Raw genomic sequence first — 23,531 nt, 5'->3', positions numbered from 1 at the left:
GTTTCCAATTCTGAGCACCAAACTTCAGGAAGAATGTGAAGGCATTAGAGGGGGTACAGGAAAAGTTCACAAGAATGATTCCAGTTACAAGGATAGATTGGAGAAGCTGGATCTGTTCTCCTTAGAGAAGGTTAAGAGGAGAGTTGATAGAGGTGTTCAAAGTCATGAGAGGTCTGGATAGAATAAATAGGGAGAAACTGTTTCCATTGGCGGAAGGATCGAAAACCAAAGGATTTAAGGTGAATGGCAAAATAATCAAAGGTAGCATGAGGAAAAAGTTTTTTTTACACAGTGAGTGGGTTAGGATCTGGAATTAACTGCCTGAGAGTGTGGTGGAGGCAGATTCAGTTGTGGCTTTCAAAAGGGAATTAGATAATTATCTGAAGAGAAAATTTTGCAGGGCTACAGAGAAAAGGCAGGGGAAATGGGACTAGGTGGGTTGCTCTTGCAGAGAGCTGGCACCAACATGGTGACTCAGTGAATGTCCCAGGCACTGCTGTTAACAGCTCGGGAGAAGCTCGCCCTTTAAATTTCTCGTTGCAACATGGGCTGCTACTGCAGAGAGTTGCCCCAAGTCAGCGTGATCAGAAATGGGATGCTGGGGTAGGAAGGGAGAGTAAAGAGCAGCAAGAAGTGTGGGGTTGGGTTTGAAGAGGGAGAACAGGGATTAGAGGATAAGGGATTGATGTTTGGGGAGCGAGGGGAGAGTGGTGACCAGGAATTGGGAGGTTGGCCTGTGGATTGGGGCTTGGGGAGTGGGGAGAGAGTGATCACAGATGGGGAAGCAGTCAGTGGAGAGGGAGATAGGGGAGTTGAGGTCATGGAATGGTAGTTCACAGAGGGGGGAGAGTGAGACATGGAATGAATGGGGGTTGGTGGGATTGGGGTCTTGTGTCGGGGGAGAGAGGGATACTGAGAGCTGGGGAAATTGGGGCTCACGTGGGTGGGAGGCGATTGGGGAATGCGAAGAACGCCTGCTCCACCTGGCACCACAAAGGGAAATTTTAAACTTGCCTGGAAGAATCTTTTTGATTTTGTGACCTAATTGTATCTACTCCAACAGCCACTACAGGCTCAATGGTCTCTTTGGGTTAAGATGGTGTTGGAATCCTTTTGACATACTAAAACCCCAATTTGCATACATATATGTGGCGCCTCATATCCCAGAAAGACAGGCATTTTAATATCAGATAGAGAGGGAATTTTATCTGCTTTATTTTAATTGCTGCTCCTCCTGGGTTGGGAAACCATTCTCCTAAATCACTTCAGTCTTCCCAATGTTAGAGGAAATTTGGGCTAATCCATGACTACTTTAGTCAGGCAGTCTGACAGCCAGGAAATGGTTGAGGCACATGTTGGAAAATTTGCACTTCCATTTGGAGGGTAGCCAACGTAATACCTTCATCCAATAGGGGAGAGAAGAATAGACCAAATAACTGGAGCCCAGTTAATTTAGTGTTATTTCTGGGAAAAATTAAAATCCAAAATTCAGAATCAAATTAGTGGACATTTAGAGATGCATGGGATAATTAAGGACAGCCAACATGTATTTGTTAAAGGCAATTTGTATTTGAAAATTTAGTAGTGTTTTGTAAAAAAGAAAGATAATGCAGAAGATATATTATATATGTTTATTCCAAAGGCATTTGATAAGCTATCCTTCAAGAAAAAAAGGTGCAAAATTCTAGGTGTATAAAAATAAATGAAATGTTGCAGCGCAGAAAGTTAGCTGACTAACATGAAACAAAGGATAAGGGTAAATGGGTGTTGCTTGGATTGAGGAAGGGATATTTCAGAGGTTGGTGCTGGAGGAGTTTTGTTTGTGATTATGCAGATGATTTGGATTTGGGCACAGGCAAAATGATATTGAGTTTGCTGATGAGGCAGAAGTAGGGGGTTTTGGAAAACAGCAAGGAGGATTGTTAAAGATTTCGACAAAGTCCCACATAAGAGATTAGCGTGTAAAATTAAAGCGCATAGGATTGGGGGTAGTGTATTGCGACGGATAGAAAATTGGTTGGCAGACAGGATACAAAGCCTCAACTGCTTTCTGTGGTAGCGAATTCCACAGGCTCACCACTCTGGGTGAAGAAATTTCTTCTCATCTCAGTCCTGAAAGGTTTACCCCGTATCCTTAGACTATGGCCTCTGGTTCTGGACTCCCCCACCATCGGGGACATCCTTCCTGCATCTACCCTGTCAAGTCCTGTTAGAATTTTATAGGTTCCTATAAGATCCCCCCTCACTCTTCTGAACTCCAGGGAATATAATCCTAACCAACTCAATCTCTCCTCATTCGTCAGTCCCGCCATCCCAGGAATCAGTCTGGTAAACCTTTGCTGCACTCCCTCTAAATCAAGAACAGCCTTTCTCAGGTAAGGAGACCAAACTGCACACAATATTCCAGGTGTGGCCTCACCAAGGCAGCAAGACATCCCTGCTCCTGTACTCGAATCCTCTTGCTATGAAGGCCAACATACCATTTGTCCTTTTTACTGGCTGTTGCACCTACATGCTTACCTTCAGCGACTGGTGTACGAGAACACCCAGGTCTCGTTGCATATTCCCCTTTCTCAGTTTATAGCCATTCAGATAATAATCTGCCTTCCTGTTTTTGCTACCAAAGTGGATAACCTCACATTTATCACATTATACTGCATCTGCCATGCATTAGCCCACTCACTCAACTTGTCCAAATCACCCTGAAGCCTCTCTGCACCCTCCTCACAACTCAACCTCTCACCCAGTTTTGTGTCATCTGCAAATTTGGAGATATTACATTTAGTTCCCTCATCTAAATCATTAATATATATTGTGAATAGCTGGGGTCCTAGCACCGATCCCTGCGGTACCCCACTAGTCACTGCCTGCCCTTCGGAAAAAGACCCATTTATTCCTACTCTTTGTATCCTGTCTGCCAACCAATTTTCTATCCATCGCAATACACTACCCCCAATCCTATGCGCTTTAATTTTACACGCTAATCTCTTATGTGGGACTTTGTCGAAAACCTTCTGAAAGTCCAAATAAACCACATCCACTGGCTCTCCCTCATCAACTCTACTAATTACATCCTCGAAGAATTCTAGTAGATTTGTCAAGAATGATTTCTCTTTCGTAAATCCATGCTGACTCTGCCCAATTCTACCACTGTTCTCTAAGTGCTCTGCTATAAAACCTTTGATAATGGACTCTAGAATTCTTCCCACTACTGACGTCAGGCTGACTGGTCTATAATTCCCTGTTTTCTCTCTACCTCCCTTTTTAAATAGTGGGGTTACATTAGCTACCCTCCAATCTGTAGGAACTGTTCCAGAGTCTGTAGAATCTTGGAAGATGACCACCAATGCATCCACTATTTCTAGGGCCACTTCTTTAAGTACTCTGGGATGCATACCATCAGGCCCTGGGGATTTATCAGCCTTCAATCCCATCAATTTCCCCAACACCATTTCTCTACTAATACTGATTTCCTTCAGTTCCTCTCTCTCACTAAACCCTGTGTTCCCCAACATTTCTGGTATGATATTTGTGTCCTCTTTTGTGAAGACAGAATCAAAGTATGCATTTAGTTGGTCAGCCATTTCTTTGTTCCCCATAATAAATTCCCCTGTTTCTGACTGTAAGGGACCTACATTTGTCTTCACCAATCTTTTTCTCTTCACATACCTATCAAAACTTTTACAGTCAGTTTTTATGTTCCCCGCAAGCTTACTCTCATACTCTATTTTCCCCTTCTTAATCAATCCCTTTGTCCTCCTTTGCTGAATTCTAAACTGCTCCCAATCCTCAGGTCTGTTGTTTTTTCTGGCGAATTTGTATGCACCTTCCTTGGATCTAATGCTATCTCTAATTTCCCTTGTACGTCATAGTTTGGCTACCTTTCCAGTTTTACTTTTGTGCCAGACAGGGATAAACAATTGTTGCAGTTCATCCATGTGCTCTTTGAATGTTTGCCATTGCCTATTCACCGTCATCCCTTTAAATAATGTTTCCCAATCCATCATAGCCAACTCGCACCTCATACCTTCGTAGTTTCCTTTATAAAGATTCATGGAGACAATGCAGAAAATTTCCCAAGAATACTAGGAAACCAAGGGACTTGTGAAAATAAGGAAGTGAAAGAAATTAGTATTAGTAAAGAGGTAGTATTTGAAAAATTAACTGGATTGAATGCTAATAAATCCCTTGGACCAAATGAGCTACATCCCAGAGTGTTGAAGGAGGTGGCTGTAGAGATAGTGGATGCGCTGGTGGTTATCTTTCAAAGTTCTCTAGATTCTGGAGAGGTTCCTGCAAACTGGAAAGTAGCAAATGTAACCCCTATACTTAAGAAATGAGGGAGAGAGAAAACGCGGAACTGCAGATCTGTTAGTTTGTCATCACTAGTCGGGAAAATGTTAGAATCCATTATAAGTGAAGTGATAACTAGACACTTGCAAAATAATGATATGGTTGGTCAGAGTCAACATGGATTTATGAAAGGGAAATCATGTTTGACAAACCTGTTGGAGTTTTTCGAGGATGTTACTTGTAGATAAAGGAGAACCAATGGATTTGGTGTATTTGGATTTTCAGAAGGCCTTTGATAAGTTCCCACATAGGAGGTTAGTAAACAAAATTAGAGCACATGGGATTGGGGGTAATATACTGGTATGGATTGAGAATGGTTAACAGACAGAAAACGGAGTAGGAATAATCGGGTCATTCTCAGGAAGGCAGGCTATTACTAGTAGGGTACCGCAAGGATCAGTGTTTGGGCCACAGCTGTTTACAATCTTTATAAATAATTTGGATGTGGGGACCAAGTGTAATATTTCCAAATCTGCTGATGACACAAAACTAGGTGGGAATGTAAGTTGTGAGGAGGATGCAAGGAGGCTTCAAGGGGACTTGCACAGACTAAGTGAATGGGCAAGTACATGACAGATGGAATATAAGATGGAAAAATGTGAAGTTACCCACGTTGGTAGAAAAAACAGAAAGACAGAGTATTTCTTAAATGGTGAGAGGTTGGAAAGTGTTGATATCCAAAAGGATCTATGTGTCCTTGTTCATGAGTCACTAAAAGCTAGCATGCAGGTGCAGCATGCAATTAGGAAGGCAAATGGTATGTTGGACTTCATTGCAAGGGGCTTTGAGTACAGGTATGAAGTCGTCTTGCAGCAATTGTATAGAGCCTTGGTAAGACTGCATTTGGAGTATTTTATACAGTTTTGGTCTCGTCATCTAAGGGAAGGATATACTTGCCATAGAGGGGGTGCAACAGAAGTTCACCAGACTCATCCCTGGGATGGCGGGATTGTCTTATGAGGAGAGATTGAGGAAACTTGACCTGTCTTCTCTAGAGTTTCAAGGTGATCTCATTGAAACTTACAAAATTCTTGCTGGGTGTGACAGGGTGGATGTAGATAGGATGTTTCCCCGACTGGTGAGTCTAGAACCAGGGAACAGAGTCTCATAATAAAGGAAAGGCCATTTAAGACTGAAATGAGGAGGAATTTCTTCACTCAGAGGGTGGTGAATCTTTTGAATTCTCTACCCCTGAGGGCTGTGGAAGCTCAATGATTGAGCATGTTGAAGACAGAAATCGATAGATGTCTGGATACTAATAACATCAAGGGATATGGGGATAGCGTGGGAAAGTGGCGTTGAGGTAGATGATCAGCCATGATCTAATGGAATGGCAGAGCAAGCTTGATGGGCTGAATGGCTTTCTCCTGTTCCTATATTCCTATGTCTATACCCTCCAGAGTCTCTACACAGTCTAGCTCCAATGGCATGTCAATGTACAATCTTAGACTCAAGGAATTTTAATTTTGCTTTGAAAATTGAATCCTAAACAAGGACTTTGTCATGGAGCAAAATTGGTGGTTAGGAAGCTGTTTCCTTCGATGATAGATGCTGAAATTATAACAGGCAGATTTCAAGGAAATAGATTGTTCATTCCTCAAATAATACTGAGCCCATCAGATGTAAACCTGCCATTTCAACTCAGGAGAAAACAGTTCCCAATTAGACTTTCATGTTCTCTAACTAGAATTAAGTCACAAGGTCAGACTCCTGATAAAATGTGTTGTTTGTATGTAGCTTTTTCCAGAGTGAGAACTTCTGATTCTGTTAAAATCATTGGTCAAAGAATAACTAGAAATCGCGTATTTAAAGAAGTACTGTTGCAATAAAGATGTTAATTTGACTGCAAATGTTTTGCGGGTCTCTGGTAGCTTAAAATTATCACCAATGGTGAGGAGATATTTCTTTACATGGAGGATTGTTTGAGCCTAATGCTTTGCCCCACAAGGTAGTCGACACTGACGCTATAGTCTTTTTAAAGGGAAGCATAGATAAATATTGGAAGCAGGGGGATAATGTGAGAGAGCACGACAGCTTTGGATTGCTGAAGCAATACCGATGCTGGTATGATGGGCTGAATGGCTTCCGTCTCTACTGTAAACCTCAGTGTTTCTCGGCTACCCCAGCTTTGAGAGTTTCAGCTAAATTATAAATACGCTATACCATCAGTTTCAGCAGGGATCTTAACTGGAGTAGATCATTCAAAGGAGGTGAAAACTATTGGGTGACTGAATAACTGATATTAAGTCAAAGCTGACTATGGCTGGGTGTAACTTTTGTTTTTCTTTGTTTTGTTAATTTTCTTCTTTTGTTACTTCATGCTGGAATACAGTTCTGTGGACACCAACTGTTCTCCGGTATCCGGGCCAAGCTGTCATGCTTCATGTGTGAGTTAAGACACTGATGTTCACAGGAATCATAGCTAAGGCCTCAGCATCTTTGTGTACACTTTCCAGGAGTGAGATGCTGGGTAGTTGGAAACCCTGGTTTACTTTGCCCATTCCCAGTCAGGTCCACTGAGTCCCTTTACTGCTGCTCCAGCTGAACTCAGCTAATTTAACATGAACTAGCAATTGAACCTGGAAGATCTGGTTTACTGATTTAACTGGTTAACTGGTTGACAAGAAGTTTGGAACGCTCTTCCCAAATGGCAATTGATGCTAAATCAGTTGTTAATTTGAAATCTGAGCTTGATAGAATTATGTTAAGGAATATGGGGCAAAGGCAGGTATGTGGAGTTATGTTGCAAATCAGTCATGATCTCATTGAATGGCAGAACAGGCTTGAGGGTCTAAATGACCTACTGTTATCCCTACATTCCTATGTTCTGTACGTCTCAGTTACACATCATCTTTACTGATTAGGCTACTAGGGAGATTAACCTTGTGAGGAAAAATTATATAAGGATATCATGATCCCTATGACTTATTCTGTGCAATAATTTCTGCTCTTCATTGAGTGCCCACTACCTGTGTAAAATGCTAAACTGTGTAATGTGTTTTCCCCTTGTGTTCAGATGTGCTGATGTGAGAGGGCAGTATCGTACTGAGTGTCTGGTGGAGAGGGTCCTCATTATGGGAGCTGCAAGACCTTCTTGTGTGACAACAGAGTGCTCAGGTAAACAAACTGACCAGACTGTTCTCGGTAACCCTTTGCAACAGGGAATTTTGTTCAATTGAGTATTCACAAAAATGTCCAGTTTTTCATCAGTAAATGGAAATGCTTAAATCTGAATAAACCAAAAAAATGCTGAAAATACACAACAGAACCAATAATATCTGAAAGAGTGGGCAATCATTCAGAGAGTTTGAGGGACACCCAGTAAAGGAAACCCACTGGAAGAGGGACCAAGAGAGTTGCTGGCATACATTTACCTGATTTTTTATCTGAGTGACACAGAGACCCAGGAACAGTAAGGAAAAAGAATGGCTGTGTTAGTTGTACAAATCAATCAGCCTCTTCCATTCCTGGTTGAGTAATAGAAATGAGATGCCCACTGCAAAAAACAGAGGGAGTCGAATGATTCAAAGTATTTGCCTCTGGGCAGCTGCATGTAAATTTTGCTTTAATTTTCTAAGAAAATCTAAAAGGTGAAAAGGAGCTAATGGTAGTGATCTGGCTGGAATGTGTGTACCCTTCACCCTGTCTGAGGCTGAACCAGGCTATTTGCAATCTTGGTGTCCTAATTGACCCTGGCTGAGATTCTGAACCCATATCTGCTACATCACCAAGGACGACTTCCACCTCCTTAAGGAAGTGAGAGGGGAAGTGAAGAGGAAAATAAGACTGGCAAAGAGAGAATATGAGAATAGAAGGGCAGTCAACATAAAAGGGAACCCAAAAATCTTCTAGTGACATGTAAATAGTAAGTGGTGGGGTAGGGCCTATTAGGAACAAAGAGGTTGATGTATGCTTATAAGGGCAAGGCTGGAATACTTAATGAGTACTTTGTATCAGTGTTTACTAAAGGATAGGATGTTGACAAAATATCGGTAAAAGTGGAGATGGTAGATGTAATGGATGGGATGAAAATTGAGAGGCAGGAGGTACTGGAAAAGCTGGCAATGCTTAGAGTGGAAACGTTGCCTGGTCCGGATGGCTTGCATTCAAGGTTACTAAAGGAAGTGGGGATGAAGATAGCGGAAGGGCTTACCATAATCTTGCAGTCTTCCCTAGATACGGGAGGGGAGAGGATTGGAGAGTGGCAAATGTGACATCCCTATTCAAGAAAGTGTGTAAGGATAGTTCTAGTAACTACAGGACAATTAGTTTAACCTCAGTGGTGGGTAAGGTTTTAGTAACAATAATCAGGAAAAAAATCAACAGGTACTTGGAGAGGTTTGAACTAATTAAGGATAGCCAACATGGATTTGTTAAAGGCAGATCGTGCTTGACTAATTGAGTTTTTGATGAAGTAACAGAAAAGGTTGATGAAGGAAATGCAATGGATGTTGTCTATTTAAATTTTAAGAAAGTGTTTGACAAAGTACCACAGAGTGTGAAGACGGGAGTTTGGTGAGTGAGAGGATCTTAAGGGTTAATCTCTCTCTAACGTCTAGTTTTTGTTGACATTTAGCAATTAACTAAAAATTACTGTTTAAGTGAAAAGACAAGTTAAGTTTCTTCCAGCCTTAAACAGGGCTATATAAGCTCTCCGAGAGCAGCTGTAGCTGGTTAATTAGGTAGCTAGATTAAACTGGTTTCTGAGCTCGAGTGGAGCTGACTCATCATGGTTTCTCAGAAAGTATAAATTCAGGGGTCTCTGAGTGCTGCTTGTCTGTACTGAGTACTGCTTGAGTGCATAGAGTGTGAAGACGGGAGTTTAGTGAAGAGGCGAACTATAATTTAAGAAAAATAAATTTAATTTAATTAACACAATAAAGATGGCAGAACAGGTGATGTGTTGTAGCTGCAGCATATGGGAGCTCCTGGATGCCATGGCAATCCATGGCAACCACATCTGTAGTAAGTGTCTGTGGCTTGAGGAGCTTCAGCTTAGAGTAGATGATCTGAAGACATTGCAATGCATCAGGGAGGGGGAAAGTTACCTGGACACTTTGTTCCAGAAGGCAGTCAGACCCCTTAGGATAGGGTTGTCTGATTTGCTGGTGGCAAGGTACGGGAGGGTGTGACTGCAAGCCAAGCAGGTAAGGTAATCGAGAAAGTGGGAGTGGAGGAGCCTCAGCCCTTGCAATTGAGCAACAAGTTTGAGGCTCTTGCAGCTTTTATGGACAAGAGTGACGACTGTAGTCTGGATGAGCAGACTGACCACAGCACCATGGGGGGCAGTTAAAAGGAAAGTAGTGGTAGTAGAGGAAAGTATAGTCAGGGGGATAGAGACCGTCCTCTGCAGCCAAGAGTGAGAATTCAGAAGGCTGTGTTGCTTGCCTGGTGCCGGGGTTCGGGACATCTGCTCAGGGCTGGAGAGGAACTTGCAGTAGGAGGAAGAAGATCCAGTGGTCATGGTCCATGTAGGTACCAATGACATAGATAGGACTAGGAAAGAGGTTCTGCATTGGGAGTATGAGAAGCTAGGCACTAAATTAAAAAGCAGAACCTCAAAGGTAATAATCTCCAGATTATTACCTGTGCCAGTTGCAAATTGGCATAGGGTAAATAAGATTAGAGAGATGAATATGTGGATCAAAGACTGGTGTGGGAGAAGTGGGTTCTGGTTCGTGGGGCACTGGCACCAGTACTGGGGACGGACTTCACCTGAACCATGCTGGGACCAGTGTTCTAGCAAGTTGTTTAAGTAGGGAAGTAGAGAGGGCTTTAAACTGAACAGAGGGGGGAAGGGATCATATTGGGGAAAATTGAATAAACTAAAGGGAAATGACAAAGCAGTAGATCAAGGTAGCAATAAAAGTAATGATGATCAGAATATGGCAGGAAGGGACAGTGATTGCAAACTTAAGAGTGTGCCAGCAGATAGGGCCAGAGTTCACAAAAACAGTAAAAAAGCAGAATTAAGGGCTCTGTATCTGAATGCCTGCAGCATTTGCAATAAAACAGATGAATTGTCAGTTCAAATAGAAATGTATATGTATGACCTGATAGCCATTACAGAGATGTGGCTACAAGGAAACCAAAGCCGAGACCTGAATATCCAAGGGTATGTGTCATTCAGGAAAGACAGGAAGCTGGGAAAAGGTGGTGGGTAGCTCTATTAATTAAAGAGGACATTAGTACTGTAACGAGAGCTGACCTTAGTTCTGAAGATCAAGATGTAGAATCAGTTTGGGTGGAACTAAGAAACAGCAACGGGCAGAAAACATTGGTGGGACTTGTTTATAGGTGTCATGCTAGGCCCCCAACTGCCAAGAATGAGGCACATTAATTTTGTCATGAACATTGAGTGAGGAGAGTACTTGTTGAACAGATCAGCCATGGCTGGAAAAGACATTTGCATATTAACAGACAGTGTTTGGAAGAATAAAGCAGCCATTCCCTGACATTGAACCCACAATGGACTTTTGATCACCAGACATTGAAGGTGTGGGAGCTCGCATTCCAGGTCGGCTGCTAAGATGGCCAAATACACAAATGGCCATGGTCTAACCAGCTAGTTACATGACTAACCTGCTGGGAAACCTGAGTTTTTGAATTTGTACAAACCGCTTGGGCAGAAAGCAGAATGTTCCTGGACTGAAGAAGACCTCCTGCCTGTCTGTCTGCTCCCATCTCTTTCTCACGGTACTCCAAAACTCACTGAAGACACATGAACTCCAAGAGAGAAAAGTCTCCTACAGTGAACAAGGTTTAAGAAGAATACTGGGCCCCAATGAAAAGCAATATCTACCTACAATCAAGGACTCTACGGCGAGCTTGAAGCACAGTAACAAAAAACCCTCTTCAGAGATTCCTTCAAACTTTTCCACTTTATTTTTATTCTGCTCTTTCTTTTTTTTTTAGAGATACAGCACTGAAACAGGCCCTTCGGCCCACCGAGTCTATGCCGACCATCGACCACCCATTTATACTAATCCTACACTAATCCCATCTTCCTACCACATCCTCACCTGTCCGTATATTTCCCTACCACCTACCTATACTAGTGGCAATTTATAATGGCCAATTTACCTACCAACCTGCAAGTCTTTTGGCTTGTGGGAGGAAACCGGAGCACCCGGAGAAAACCCACACAGACACAGGGAGAACTTGCAAACTCCACACAGGCAGTACCCAGAATTGAACCCGGGTCGCTGGAGCTGTGAGGCTGCGGTGCTAACCACTGCGCCACTGTGTCGTCCCAATTTCTGTCCCTATCTGCATGTGCGTATCGCGTATGCATGCTGGCGTGGGCGCGTCGTGTATCCGTAGGCGTTAACCGAATCAGAGTTTAAGTTTAATAAATTTCAACAACCTGGGAAAGCCTGTTTGTGCTGTTTTCTTTGCCTTATAATTGGAAAGCGGTGAAAAGGGATTCAACAAGGGTGAGCTGAAAACACGGTGTGTTTAAAATTAAACCCTGTTGCAGTCGGACCAGGTGAAGGCTGAAAGGGAACCCTAGACCTCTGTCTCACCTGTTCGTAACAATAGGCCACCAAACAGCAGTGGTAAGTAAATCGCAGTATAAATCAAGAAATTAGAGGTGCATGTAACAAGGGTAATGCAGTAATCATGGGGGAATTTCAGTCTACATATAGACTGGATCAACGTTATTAGTACTAATGTTGTGGAGAATGAATTCTTGGAATGTGTGCGAGATGGTTTTCTAGAACATTACGTTGAGGAACCAACTAGGGAACACACTATTTTAAATCTAGTATTGTGTAATGAAAAAGGGCTAATTAATAATCTTGTTGTAAAGGAGCCTTTAGGAAACAGTTGTTAGAATTTTACATAGTTTGAAAGTGATGTAGTTCAATCAAAAACTAGGGTCTTAAATCTAACCAAAGGAAACTGTGAAGGTATGAGGGGCAAATTGGCAATGGTGGATTCGGAAACTACGTTAAAAGGTATGACGGTAGACAGGCAATGGCTAACATTTTAAAAACTAATACATAGTTTACAACAAAAATACATTCCTTTAATGCACAAAAACCCAGCTTGGAAAAATGTTCCAACTGTGACAAATGAAAGAAATCAAGGATTGCATTAGAGCAAAGGAAGAAGTGTATAAAGTTAGCCAATAAAAATGGTAAGCCTGAGGATTGGGAGCATTTTCGAATTTTGCAAAGGAGGACCAAGAAAAAGATTAAGAAAGGGAAAATAGAATATGAGAGTAATGTAGCAAGAAACATAAAAATGACTGTAAAAGCTTCTATATATAAAAAGGAAAAGATTAGTTCTTTGACGAAATAACCTGTGCTGTGGACAAAGGGCAGCCCGTTGACATACTGTACTTGGATTCCCAGAAGGCATTTGACAAAGTGCCACATAAAAAGTTATTGCACAAAGGAGGAGCTCATGGTGTAGGGGGCAACATATTAGCATGGAGAGAACATTGGTTGGCCGGCAGAAAACAGAGAGTATGCATAAATGGGTCCTTTTCTGAGTGGCAGGATGTGACTAGTGGAGTCCCGCAGGGGTCTGTACTAGGGTCTCAACTTTTTACAATTTATATCAATGACTTCGATGAGGGGAGCAATGGCATGGTAGCTAAATTTGCAGATGACACAAAGATAGGTAGGAAAGTATGTTGTGAAGAGGACAGAAGGAGGTTGCAGACCGATATAGATAGGTTGAGTGAGTGGGCAAAAATCTGGCAGATGGAGTATAATTTGGGAAAATGTGAAGTTGTTCACTTTGGCAGGAAGAATGAAAAAGCAAAATATTACTTAAACAGAGAACGACTGCTGAATTCCGAGGTGCAGAGGGATCTAGGTGTTCTAGTGCTTGAGTCAGAAAAGGTTAGTATGCAGGTACAGGAAGTAATAAAGAAGGTTAATGGAATGCTATCCTTTATTACGAGAGGAATTGAAAATAAAAGTAAGGATGTTATGTTTCAGTTAAACAGGGCATTGGTGAGACCACTTCGAATACTGTGTGTAGTTTTGGTCTCCATATTTAAGAAAGGATGTAAATGCTTTGGAGGGAGTTCAGAGGAAGTTTACATAGAAACATAGAAAATAGGAGCAGGAGTAGGCCATTTGGCCCTTCGAGCCTGCTCCGCCATTCATTATGATCATGGCTGATCATCCAACTCAGTAGCCTGTTCCGGCTTTCGCTCCATATCCTTTGATCCCTTTAGACCCAAGAGCTATATCTAGCTCCTTTTTTAAAACATTCAATGTTTTGGCCTCAACTGCTTTCTGTGGTAGCGAATTCCACAGGCTCACCACTATCTGGGTGAAGATATTTCTCCTCATCTCAGTCCTGAAAGGTTTACCTCGTATCCTTAGACTATGACTCCTGGTTCTGGACTCCCCCACCATCGGGAACATCCTTCCAGCATCTACCCTGTCAAGTCCTGTTAGAATTTTATAGGTTTCTATGAGATCCTCCCTCACTCTTCTGAACTCCAGCGAATATAATCCTAACCGACTCAATCTCTCCTCATACGTCAGTCCCGCTATCCCAGGAATCAGTCTGGTAAACCTTCGCTGTACTCCTTCTATAGCAAGAACATCCTTCCTCAGATAAGTGAGACCAAAACTGCAGGTGTGGCCTCATCAAGGCCCTATATAATTGCAGCAAGCCATCCCTGCTTCTGTACTCGAATCCTCTCGCTATGAAGGCCAACACACCATTTGCCTTTTTTACCGCCTGTTGCACCTGCATGCTTACCTTCAGCGACTGGTGTATGAGAACACACAGGTCTCGTTGCATATTCCCCTCTCTCAGTTTATAGCCATTCAGATAATAATCTGCCTTCCTGTTTTTGCTACCAAAGTGGATAACCTCACATTTATCCACATTATACTGCATCTGTCATGCATGAGCCCACTCACTCAACTTGTCCAAATCACCCTGAAGCCTCTCTGCATCCTCCTCACAACTTACCCTCCCACCCAGTTTTGTGTCATCTGCAAATTTGGAGATATTACATTTAGTTCCCTCATCTAAATCGTTAATGCATATTGTGAATAGCTGGGGTCCTAACACCAATCCCTGCGGTATCCCACTAGTCACTGCCTGCCATTCGTAAAAAGACCCTTTTATCCCTACTCTTTGTTTCCTGTCCGCCAACCAATTTTCTATCCATCGCAATACACTACCCCCAATCCCATGTGCTTCAATCTTACATGCTTACTAGATTGATACCTGGAATGAACGGGTTGTATTATGAGGAAAGGTTGTACAGACTGGGCTTGTTTTCACTGGAGTTTCGAAGAGTGAGGGGAGACTTGATTGAAGTATATAAGATCCTGACCGGTCTTGACAAGATGGATGTGGAAAGGATGTTTCCTCTTGTGGGTGAGTCCAGAACTAGGGGCACTGTTTTAAAATGAGGGGTCGCCCTTTTAGGACAGAGATGAGAATTTCTTTCTCTGAGGGTTGTGCAACTTTGGAACTCTCTGCCTCAGAAGGTGGTGGAGACGGGGCCATTGAATATTTTTAAGGCGGAGGTAGATAAATTCTTGTTAGGCAAGGGAATCAAAGGTTATTGTGGGTAGCTGAGAGTGTGGAATTCGAAACACAAACACATCAGCCATAACCCTATTGAATGGCGGAGCAGGCTTGACGGGCCAAATGGCATACTTCTGTACTTAATTCGTATGTTCGTACGAATTAGCAAAAACAAATATGGGTCCATTACAAGTGGAGTCAGGAGAATTTATAATGGGGAATAAAGAAATGGCAGAGAAACTAAACAAATACATTGTGTCTGTCTTCACAGAGGAAAATACTAAAAATCTGCCAGCAATAATGAAGAACCAAGGGACTAGTGTAAACGAGGAACTGCAAGATATTATTAGTAAAAATAAAGTACTACAGAAATAATGAGACTTAATGTAGATAAATTCCCCTGGACCTGATGATCTACATCCCAGAGCATTACAAGATGTGGCTGTAGAGATAGTAGATGCATTGGTGGTGATCTTTCAAAATTCTATAGACTCTGGAATGGTTCCTGCAGATTGGAAGGTGGCAAATGTAACTGCACTATTTAAGAAAGGAGGGAGAGAGAAAACAGGGAATTACAGACCTGTTAGCCTAACATCAGTCTCAGGGAAAATGCTAGAATCTATAAGAAAGGATGTGATAACAAGACACTTCGAAAATAATGGTAAGATTTGGCAGAGTCAACATGGATTAATGAAAGGGAAATTATGTTTAACAAACCTGTTGGAATGTTTTGAGGAAGTAAGCAGCAGAATAAATAAGGGGGAACCAGTGGATGTGGTATATTTAGATTTTCAGAAGATTTTTGATAAGGTCCCACACAAGAGGTTATTTTTTTTTAGAATTAGAATTAGAATATTACAGCGCAGTACAGGCCCTTCGGCCCTCGATGTTGCGCCGATCTGTGAAACCATCTGACCTACACTATTCCATTTTCATCCATATGTCTATCCAGTGACCACTTAAATGCCCTTAAAGTTGGCGAGTCTAGGGCGGCACAGTGGCGCAGTGGTTAGCACCGCAGCCTCACAGCTCCAGGGACCCGGGTTCGATTCTGGGTACTGCCTGTGTGGAGTTTGCAAGTTCTCCCTGTGTCTGCGTGGGTTTCCTCCGGGTGCTCCGGTTTCCTCCCACATGCCAAAGACTTGCAGGTTGATAGGTTAATTGGCCATTATAAAATTGCCCCTAGTATAGGTAGGTGGTAGGGAAATAGAGGGACAGGTGGGGATGTAGTAGGAATATGGGATTAGTGTAGGATTAGTATAAATGGGTGGTTGATGGTCGGCACAGACTCGGTGGGCCAAAGGGCCTGTTTCAGTGCTGTATCTCTAAAACTAAAACTAAAAAACTAAAACTGTTGCAGGCAGGGCGTTCCACGCCCCTACTACTCTCTGAGTAAAGAAACTACCTCTAACATCTGTCCTATATCTATCACCCCTCAACTTAAAGCTATGTCCCCTCGTGTTTGCCATCACCATCCAAGGAAAAAGACTCTCACTATCCACCCTATCTAACTCTCTGATTATCTTATATGTCTCTATTAAGTCACCTCTCCTCCTCCTTCTCTCCAACGAAAACAACCTCAAGTCCCTCAGCCTTTCCTCGTAAGACCTTCCCTCCATACCAGGCAACATCCTAGTAAATCTCCTCTGCACCCTTTCCAAAGCTTCCACATCCTTAGTAAACACATCCTTAGGTTAGTAAACAAAATTAGAGCACATGGGATTGGAGGGAATAGACTGGCAAGGATTGAGAACTGGATAACAGACAGAAAACAGAGAGTAGGAATAAATGGGTGATTTTCAATTTGGCAGGCTGTGACTGTTGGGGTACTACAAGGATCAGTGCTTGGGCCCCAGCTATTCACAATCTATATCAATGATTCGGATGTGGGGATTAAATGTAATATTTCCAAGATGGCAGATGACACAAAACTAGGTGGAAGTGTGAGTTGTGAGGAGGATGCAAAGACACATCAATGGGATTTGGAGAGGCTAAGCAAGTGGGCAAAAATTTGGCAGATGCACTACAATGTGCAGAAATGTGAGGTTATCCACTTTGGTAGGAAAACCAAAAATACAGGGTATTTCTTAAATGGTGAGAGGCTGGGAAGTGTTGAATTTCAAAGGGACTTGGGTGTCCTTGATCATGAATCACTGAAAGCTAACATGCAGGTATAGCAAATAATTAAGAAGGCAAATGGTATGTTGGCCTTCATTACATGGGGATTTGAGTACAGGAGTAAAGATGTCTTCCTGCAATAATATTGAGCCTTGGTGAGACCACACCTGGAGTATTGTGTGCAGTTTTGATCTCCTTACCTAAGGAAAGATATACTTGCTGTCGAGGGAGTGCATTATAAATTGCCCCTAGTATAGGTAGGTGGTAGGGGAATTGAGGGAAGGTGGGGATGTGGTAGGAATATGGGATTAATGTAGGATTAGTATAAATGGATGGTCGATGGTCAGCACAGACTCGGTGGGCTGAAGGGCCTGTTTCAGTGCTATATCTCTAAACAAATAAAATAAATAAATGTTCTTATAAAAGGGTAGTTAACAAAATTGGGGCTCATGGAATAGGAGGGTCAGTGTCAGCTTGGATAAAAAATTGGCTTCAGGATACAAAACAGCGAGTCATGATAAATGGTTAAATTTTTAGACTGGAGGTGGTAGACAATGGTGAACCCCAAGGGTCAGTGCGAGGGCCACTGGTTTTTTTTGATGTATAGAAATAACTTGGATATTGAAATAGAGAGTGACATTTCAAAATTTGCAGATGATACCAAACTTGGAGGAGTAACATACAGTGAAGATGAAACAAATCAACCGCAACAGGACAAAGGTAGGCTAGCAGAATGGGCAGAGAAGTGGCAAATGGATTTTAATACAGAGAAGTGTGAGGTGATGCATTTTGGCAGAAGGTATGGCGAGAGACAATATAGACTTAACAGCACAGTTCTAAAGAGTGTGCAGGAAAAGAATGACCTGGGGTGCATGTGCATAGATCTTTGAAGGTAGCAGGGCATATTAAGAGAGTGGTCAGCAAAACATATCGTATCTTGGGCTTCATAAATAGAAGTATTGAGTACAAAAGTGGGGAGATTATGCTAAACCTTTATAAAGATCTAGTTAGATCACAAGTAGAGTACTGCATCTAGTTTTGGTCCTTGAGAGGAGATTTACCAAGGATGAGAGATTTTAGGTACAAGGTTAGATTGGGGAAGCTGTTGGCATTGTTCTCCTTGGAGCAAAGGCGATTGAGGGGAGATTTAATGGAGGTGTACAAGATTATGACAGGTTTGGATAAGGTAGACAAAGAAAAACTGTTCCCATTAACTAATGATACAATGACTAGGGGACACGGATTTAAAGTTTTGGGCAAGAGACGCAGAGGGGATGTGAGGAAGAACATTTTTACACAGTGAGTGGTAATGACCTGGAACTCACTGCTTATGAGGGTCGTGGAAGCAGAGACAATCAATGATTTCAAAAGGACATTGGATAGGCACTTGAAGGAAATAAACCTCCAGGGCTATGGGGTTAGAGTGGGGGAGTGGGATTGACTGGATTGCTTTACGGAAGGCTGGCATAGACTCGATGGGCCAGATGGCCTCCTTACCAGCCATATATGACTCTATGATTTAACATCATCTGATTCTGCCCCTAGCTCAACCCATCTACGCTGAAACCCTCATCCGTGCTTTTGTTATCTCCATACTAGACTATTCCAATTCCCTCCTGGCCGTCCCCCCATCTTCCATACTCCGTAAACTTCAGCTTATCCAAAGCTCTGCTGCCCTTATCCTAACTTGTACCAAGTCCTGTTCATGCTTCGCCCCTATTCTTGAGCCATGTCTCAAATTTAAAATTCTCACGCTTATGTTTAAATCTCTCCATGGCTTCGGCCCACCTCCCCACACCCCCACCCCATGAGCCTCTTCTCCACTCCTAAAATCCCTCTGATAATTCTGTGTTCCTCTAACCCTGCTATCTTGCCTGTCCCTGAATTTACTAGCTCCATCATTGCCTAGGCCCTAAGTATTGGCATTTCTCCCTAAACCACTCTGCCTTTTCTCAATTCTTTTAAGATACTTCTTGTAACCTAACTCTTTGACCAAGTTTTCGGTCACTTGTCCTAATAGCTCAGAGTCAGATTATGTTTGAAACACTCCAGGACAGTGCCCTGAAATGTTTTACTACGTTAAAGGCAAAATAGAAATGCAGGTTGTTGTTATTTTCTTTGATACCTAGCACCCTGCTGTTAGCGATGTTACTGATAATTTTGTTCATTTCCCTCTACAGATATACAGGAGAGTCCAATACATTTTACCTACAATGTGGAGAAGTCCCTTTTAAATATTGAAGGCTTACAGTTTAACGTAGGGTGTGACTGGATGCTAAAACTTCATTACTGAAGGGTGGACACTCAGGCAATGCTCTTCACTTACATGTTTGGTCAGCTACTTTACTGGAAATTGGTGCCTGTTCAGTAGATCGTATCGTCCCAAAATATCAATCCAGTCGAGGATATTTTTAAGGTCCTGTGATAATCTGTTTTATAATTACTGTTCCTCTTGATTATTTTTTTCCTATATTAATTCAACCTATGTAATCTTGCTGAGGTAGAAATGGTTATAGCTATTTGAGTGTGTGGTAACAACGTAACTCACAGATTTTCCGTGCCTTGGAAGACAAATGGTGAATCACAGAGCATAATAGATTAGGAGTGTTCCAGATTTGATCCTCAGAGTGTGATCTCAACCAAGGTAGTAGTGCTAGTATGGTGGAGCGCTGCAAAATTATCTAAATTACCCTCTCCTAACCACTCTGCAGTGACTCCCTCAGAGATGTGCATGTGTTGATGTCTGATGAGAACAGGATCGGTCCAAACTTTCTTCAGCCGAGAAGCCTATTGATGCTCCATGTCTGGGCCGACACATGAAGAGTGGCCACTTGAGTTAGGGCTAGAGATTAACCTGTGCATTTGGAATTGTAGCCATGGATGAGTCCAACCCTCCAGTCGAGGAGGGGGTAAAGTTAACTATATTCACCCAACAGGACTTACTCGAAATGTTCTCACTTCCACTGGCAGTGGAGAGAAATGGTATATATGTCAGAGCTGTTGCTTTAAAATGTGCCACACTGGCACATGGAAACAAGAGAAGGAAGCACAATATCTGTGATACTGTGAAAATCAGTGCAAACTGTACAAAATGAAAAGGTCAGATAACTAGATTGAGAATAAACACTGTGTTTGATTTTAACTTAAATTAACTGACAACCAGCTGGAAGCTTGGGGTCACATTTGCAGACTGAACGGAGGTGTTCAGCACAGCGGTCATCCAATCCACGTTTAGTCTCCCCATTGTAGCGGAGACTGTATTGTGAGCAGTGACTACAGTATGCTAAATTGAAAGTAGTACAAGTAAATAGTTGTTTCACATGGAAGGAGTGTTTGGGGCCCTGGATGGTGGGAAGGGAGGAGGTAAAAAGGCAAGTGTTGCTTCACCTGTGCTTGCACAATTTTCTAATGATGAAAAGTTTCATGGTGTGGTAAAAATACTGGGATTTACCTGGTTAGGTGAGTCTCTTGGAATTATCTTCCATATTGTATATTTGGAACATGCTGTCCATCTTGTTAACCTCTAACCTAAAGCTTCCACCTTTAATCCTTGCACCCAGAGAAGCCTTCCGGAGAGGCCCGCATTTGCTGAGCTGCATGAGATGCCAATTCTAATCCCAGTGTAACACAATGGCAAATTCAGTCATGATATAAATCCATTCATTCAGTTGTCATCAGTTAACGGAATGACAGACACTCAAAACATTGGGAGTATTGGCTGTGCATTCTACTACAAGCTTAGTGCACATCCACTGACTATAATGCAGGTTCCTGTGACCACCAAATGCCATGGGGTCATGTGTGATATTTTAGGCTCGACTTTTTTGAGGAAATAAGGTCTCAACTGGACCAATCTTAAGACGATGAAAATTAAAGGTAAAGCCTGGGAATGGATATGAGAATGGCTGTCAGATGAGTAGTGGTAGGGAGTTGTTAGGAGAGTTATGCCAGGATGGGGAAGTGCTGAGTAGAGTGCTCCAGGGATTGGTATTGGAATCTGAATGGTTTCTCGTTTACATTGACAGCTTGAGTTTAGAGGTTCACTGATACAAAAGGCCTGATCTCCAATGATTGGGAAGCAGCTTAGACTCAGATTTTCCTGGGTTGCGCAGTCTATTGTTAAATCCAAGCCTTGGTTCTGAGAAAATTAAATGTGCTGACCCAGCTCAATTCCCCATTTTCTTATGAACGCTTTCTGAGTATTCCTGAGCATCTCATCGAATGCTATGTTCATGGCATATTGAAGTCAACTGAGTTAGATTATTTGGAATGTTTTCAATATTGCTCACTTTGCAAAAATGGTAGACGAGCAAGATGTACGCCAGTTACTATATAACAAATTAAGGATGTTAAAAACCACAAATATTTCTCCACAACTCACAAGATTTATATTGGTATTTCTGTTCTGATTCTTCTTCCCCAAAATTCCTGTTATTAATTGCTTCACTTTTCTCACAGTTGATCAAAGAAATAAAATAAACTGTTGCTTGACGACTAAAATTTTATTCATCTGTTTCAGTTTTTTACTTTTATTTCTAGCAGTTGTCAATGGACAGAAAAGAAATACAGATCTTAACCTTTATTCTGGAGAAGCTTCCTATTTCTAAGGACCACTTTGTTTCGTTTCTTTTGCTTTTGATCTTTCAGTAAATGCCTTTGATGCAGGGCAGATTTTGGGCCAGGAGAGACAAATTGGAGCATTTCTTGAAGCATCTTTCACATCACTGCAAAGTCTCATTCATTGTTTTACAAACAATTTCTCCACCCTTTAAGTCACTTGAATCACTTGCTTGAAAGAAGACAAGACTTTTGCCAGGAATTTGAATTTATTGGAGAATTTTTTTTGTTGGAGTGTCCTTGCTTCTTTTGTACATTCAGATTTTCTTCCTGATGACTTCTTCATTTGTTTTCAGGAGGTGGATGATGCTGGCAAGACTTTATTTATAGCTCATCTCTAGTCGCCTAGCAAAGTGTTGGGCTTTGAAACTTTGTACGACAAGTGGCCCTCGAGTCTCTTGGAGGCCTTACTGGGTAAGGGTGGCAAGTTCCTTCCCTGAGGGATATTAGTGAATCAGTTGGGTTTTTCCAACAAAATCAGTCAACTATGTTAATTTTTTTTCTGGTGCTTCTCCTCAAAATACCAGGTATATTGAATTCAGTTTCACAAATGACTTAATTATGGTTGTTAATTCAGTACCATATCCATGACACCATTGTACCTCTGTGCTTCACACTTCACACTGCTGCAATTTCTTTTACTGCATCATCCATTCAACATGGCTGTTGAGCGGCAGCAGATGTGCAACAGACAGATCCAAGTAGACTGCCACTGCTCAAAATGTGTATTTTTCTAACTTTTGACTTTAGATCCATTGCAGTGAGTAGGGTTTTCATATCACCTTGCAAAGATCTGTCTGATGAATTAAAGCTCTAAGACTGTGGAAACACTGCTTTATCCATTTGCTGATAAGAAGGCTGTCAATTGTAAACTTATTTAACATGAGTACAGGCCAAGGTGGACATCCTAAACTTGTCAGACTAACAGTCGATGTATTGACCAAGATTAATCAGGGAGACTGTGATAGACTGAATTTGTAAGTTAATTTGTGACCAAACTGCAGGCCAAACAAGGTACTGATCGTGTCATCAAGGTCCCTTTAGCCCTGAATCTTTAGGCTCACGTACATGAATTGGACCTTGGTTTAACGTCCTTGGTTTAACATCTCTTCCAAAAGATGGCCTCAACAGTGAAGCATGCCCTCAGTACTGCACTTAAGTGTCAGCCTAGATTATGTGTTCAAGTCCTTGGAGTGGCGTTTGGAGTCATGACCTTCTGACTCTTTTGGTGAGAGCGCTAGGCAAAGTTGCCACTTTGGGATCGTAAACCCCATAGATAATATAGAAACAAGGGGCCATCGATTCAAACTACTAAAAGGCACACTTAGGACTGATATCAGGAAGTTCTTTTCCACACAGAAAGTACACCCATGAAGAAAAAACGTATCTTAAAGAAACAAATTCATTACAGTGGACGGCAGTTGCTCGCCACACTGAAGCAGGAGAACTGTTGAGATTTAGCTCTTTGTTTTGAATCAGCAGTGTTGCAGACTTGTTTGCTAAACAATGGGCCACAAGAATGCTTGGCTTCAGCAGGAGTGAATGTTTATGATCCTGAACCTTTCTCTCCCGACCTCTTATCCCCATTCGTTGCATACTTGATGCAGCGCAAGAACAAAGTTGAGAGTAGGTGTGCTCATGGCCCTCCTGTTGCTAGTTTGACTTGAACCCGTGAGCCACAGATTACGTTGGTATCCAGATCACCAGAGGTCTCTTCAGCACCTCAGGGCTTCTCGATCTCTGGGGCTTCCATGCTCCCTAGCTCGTCCTCCGTGGCCCTTGGTAGTTGGATGTGCACCCCAATTCACCCTTGCCTGCACTGTTTCTCAATTGCTGATGCAGACCTTAGGCCGCTCCCTCCAGCTCTTTCGTCTCCTGCCCACATTTCTGCCTGTTGCCTGTGGCTTGCTGGCTCTGCCCCCCAAGCC

At 42.2% G+C, this 23,531-nt stretch overlaps 1 protein-coding gene across 2 annotated transcripts in view; it reads left to right on the top strand.

The window, feature by feature from the left end:
* LOC137373976 (neutral alpha-glucosidase C-like) overlaps positions 1–21,486 on the top strand; it is a 159,698-nt gene extending 138,212 nt beyond the window's left edge. For both annotated transcript variants that reach the window (XM_068039679.1, XM_068039680.1), the window contains exons 24-25: positions 7,370–7,470; positions 19,167–21,486. In XM_068039679.1, the coding sequence (XP_067895780.1) occupies positions 7,370–7,470; positions 19,167–19,279 (214 nt within the window). In that variant the 3' untranslated portion in view covers positions 19,280–21,486. The remainder of the gene's footprint in view (positions 1–7,369; positions 7,471–19,166) is intronic.
* The last annotated feature ends 2,045 nt before the right edge of the window (positions 21,487–23,531 follow it).

This window comes from Heterodontus francisci, chromosome 9 (genome assembly GCF_036365525.1).
Source record: "Heterodontus francisci isolate sHetFra1 chromosome 9, sHetFra1.hap1, whole genome shotgun sequence".
Lineage (NCBI taxonomy): Eukaryota > Metazoa > Chordata > Chondrichthyes > Heterodontiformes > Heterodontidae > Heterodontus > Heterodontus francisci.
Note: the sequence above shows the minus strand (reverse complement) of the source record. Positions and strands in the feature narration are given on the sequence as shown.